The sequence below is a fragment of the Aplysia californica genome, unplaced genomic scaffold (genome assembly GCF_000002075.1).
Source record: "Aplysia californica isolate F4 #8 unplaced genomic scaffold, AplCal3.0 scaffold02533, whole genome shotgun sequence".
In the NCBI taxonomy this organism is placed as follows: domain Eukaryota; kingdom Metazoa; phylum Mollusca; class Gastropoda; order Aplysiida; family Aplysiidae; genus Aplysia; species Aplysia californica.
Window position 1 is genome coordinate 4,755 of NW_004799803.1, and position 2,723 is coordinate 7,477.

The following is a 2,723-nucleotide window of genomic DNA, read 5'->3' on the forward strand; positions in this document are numbered from 1 at the left end:
CCCCCCAGGACAGAATGGCGTCTGTAAAAGAACAGTGGGCTCCATTTGCAGAGAAGTACAAGATACACCCGGACACCTATAACCATTTTCGACGTGTGCAAGAACTCGGCTTCAAACCATTCCATGAAATCAGTCTTGAGGAAGCGCGAAAGCAAACCGAAATTGCAGGGATCGCCTTTGGCGGGAAGATCGACTTTTCCGGGACAGATAGAGAAATCATTGTCCCGTCCCCTCACTCTGAAAATGGCATCCCTGTATCCGTATATAAACCCGCCTCCTGCCCTGAAAGGCCCGCCATTTTGGTGTATTTCCACGGTGGTGGGTTTATCGCCAGCAGTCGGAGAACCCACGAAGCGGTTCTGAAAATAATCGCCCGAGAATCAAGAGCGATCATCGTGAACGTCGAGTACCGTCTTCTGCCACGCCCGGAAGCTGTGTACGCTCCCTTTGACGACGGACTGGTAGTGACGCAATGGGTGCTTAGCAACCGAGCAGTAGTCGGCGGGCACGCCAAAAGTAAAGTCGGCGTCGGTGGCGACAGTGCCGGCGGCCATATTGCTGGTGGTGTGTCCAACGTACTCCCAGAACCGCTAGACTTCCAAGTTTTGATTTACCCGGGGCTCAAAGTCCCCGAAGAACCTCCGTCCGTGAGAGAGTTCGCAGACGTGCCCGGACTGAGCAAAGAAGCCCTGGCGTACATCTTAGCAAACAGCGTGAGCAACATCCCAGACCAGGCCAGCAACCCAAGGATCAACCCTTACGCCGGACAGTTCTCAGCCTCGCACCCAGAGACCTTCGTGTTGCTCTGTCAGCTGGACCCGCTCAGAGACAGCGGTCTCATGTACGCTCATCGTCTCCGCGAAGCAGGGGTCAAGGTCACGTGTGAGATGCTGGAGGGGATACCTCACGGCTTCTTCCCTCAGTGTGACACCTACAGGCAGAAAGGGCCCGAGGCGTACGCTCTTGTAGCCCGCTTTCTCAACCAGTTCCATACGTAAGAAAAACAAAGCGAGAACATGTCTATGTGCAATGTAGCCTGCTCTCTATAACGACATTCTATATATAGTGGGGGGGGGGGGGGGGGAGATGAATAATAATGAACTCATCCGAAATTCAACTTGACCGCTGGGATCTGTGAAAAAGAAGAGATGCCGGGACCTGACGAAAAGATCAACTCATCCGAAGATCAACCCAGGCGAGATCAATACATTGTACAAGCGGAGTCGACTGTATTTCATTTCATACAACCCACACACAGATTTAATCAACCTGAACAGGGGGTGGTGTTCGAGTTTGAGGGATACCTCAGCGCGCACGTATGAACTTTGAACTTCGAACTTGGCGTTGTTTGTCCACTGCAGGATGTAGGCATCCAACATTGGCCCCCACTCTGTTCTATCGGCGGTTTTACTTTTACTTAACCTACCTCATCCCGGTACAAAGGTACACAATGTAGCGTAGTACTCGTTCGTTCTCTGATATCAGCTGCCCACTTTCTTTCTGGTCTTCTTATTGATCGTTTTCTTGTTCTTGGTCTCCATCCAGTAATCTTTTTGTCCACCTACCATTTTCATCAGCCCATTTCCTTTTCTGTGGGAGTACATGTACGCGTAGGGATATCTGCCACCCCTGTTTTATGTCCTATTTTTGTGTTCACGGTATACTCGGGGAACTACTGCGGAAGTAAAGTATTTAGAAAACTGAATAGAGTACATTTCTGTCCTTGTTGTAGACCTTTCTTTCTGCTCGAGTGCGTTTGTTTTCTCCTTATACTGACCTGATCATGACTTGGGACTACTTTGAGTAAATTGTACGACACTTGCAACACAATAAGGTCATAAAAGTGCCAAACGCCGAACAATTGAGTGTTACGGGAGTAACATACACACACACACAAAAGAGGAGAGACAAGGGCCATCGATGTTTGGTAGGAATGGAGCAAACCCGCCAACAACCCACTACATCTCAGTACCGTTTGTGAGTACATGTAATCTATATTATTTATATTTAGTAGAGGTTTTACGGCACTCGCAACTGCATAAGGTCATATGAGCGCAAAGGGGTGGATGTTAACAGAGAAGTCTTTACAGGGAATCAGGCTTACTCTGCTCACCTCTCTAGCTTCAACAGCACTAAGTCTTGTTTCGACTTTAAAAGGCACCCCGGAAATAGCGGGTCACAAGAGTGTGACAAACATACAAAAGAAGTAGAGGACTGTGCGAATCAAGTTGAAGAGCGTTACAATTAAACTACAGCCACATGGTAATAATGAGCACATACACACACACACATACCGACACAAACAAGTACACAGACATAAATTAAAGTCATCATCCCAATGCTCATTTTTTTCACTTTATTCAGGAAAAACTCATCCATTTCAGAAAAAAAAAATAAAAATAAATTTCTGATTCAGCTTTGTAGTTCTCTAAACCAAGTCAGTCAAAAGGAAGTTTTCGAATGAAACAAAATTTCGATATAGCCGTACTCATAAGCTTTGTAGTTTAGTGTTCGAATTGTCGAATGCTAAAAAATTAGTAAAAATACAATTTCTGTAAGACAAAAAAGCTTCATGATCTTCACCAAAAAGAAAGAAAATGAAATTTGACAAACTCCACACACACACTTAATTATAAAACATGTCAAGAGAATTGTATCAAAAACATACACGGGTGAGCAGGAACTGGGGGTGGGGGGGGGGGGGGTATATCATAATTATATAC

General features: G+C 46.1%; 1 protein-coding gene across 1 annotated transcript; it reads left to right on the plus strand.

The window, feature by feature from the left end:
• Positions 1 to 14: 14 nt before the first annotated feature.
• Positions 15 to 1,082, plus strand: LOC101862777 (hormone-sensitive lipase-like). Its single transcript, XM_005113456.2, has one exon. The coding sequence runs from the start codon at positions 15 to 17 to the stop codon at positions 996 to 998; it is 984 nt and encodes a 327-aa protein (XP_005113513.1). The 3' UTR covers positions 999 to 1,082.
• The last annotated feature ends 1,641 nt before the right edge of the window (positions 1,083 to 2,723 follow it).

What these genes read in the sequence shown, in the direction of transcription:
- LOC101862777 (XM_005113456.2), top strand. Translation starts at nt 15, where the DNA reads ATGGCGTCTGTAAAAGAACAGTGGGCTCCATTTGCAGAGAAGTACAAG.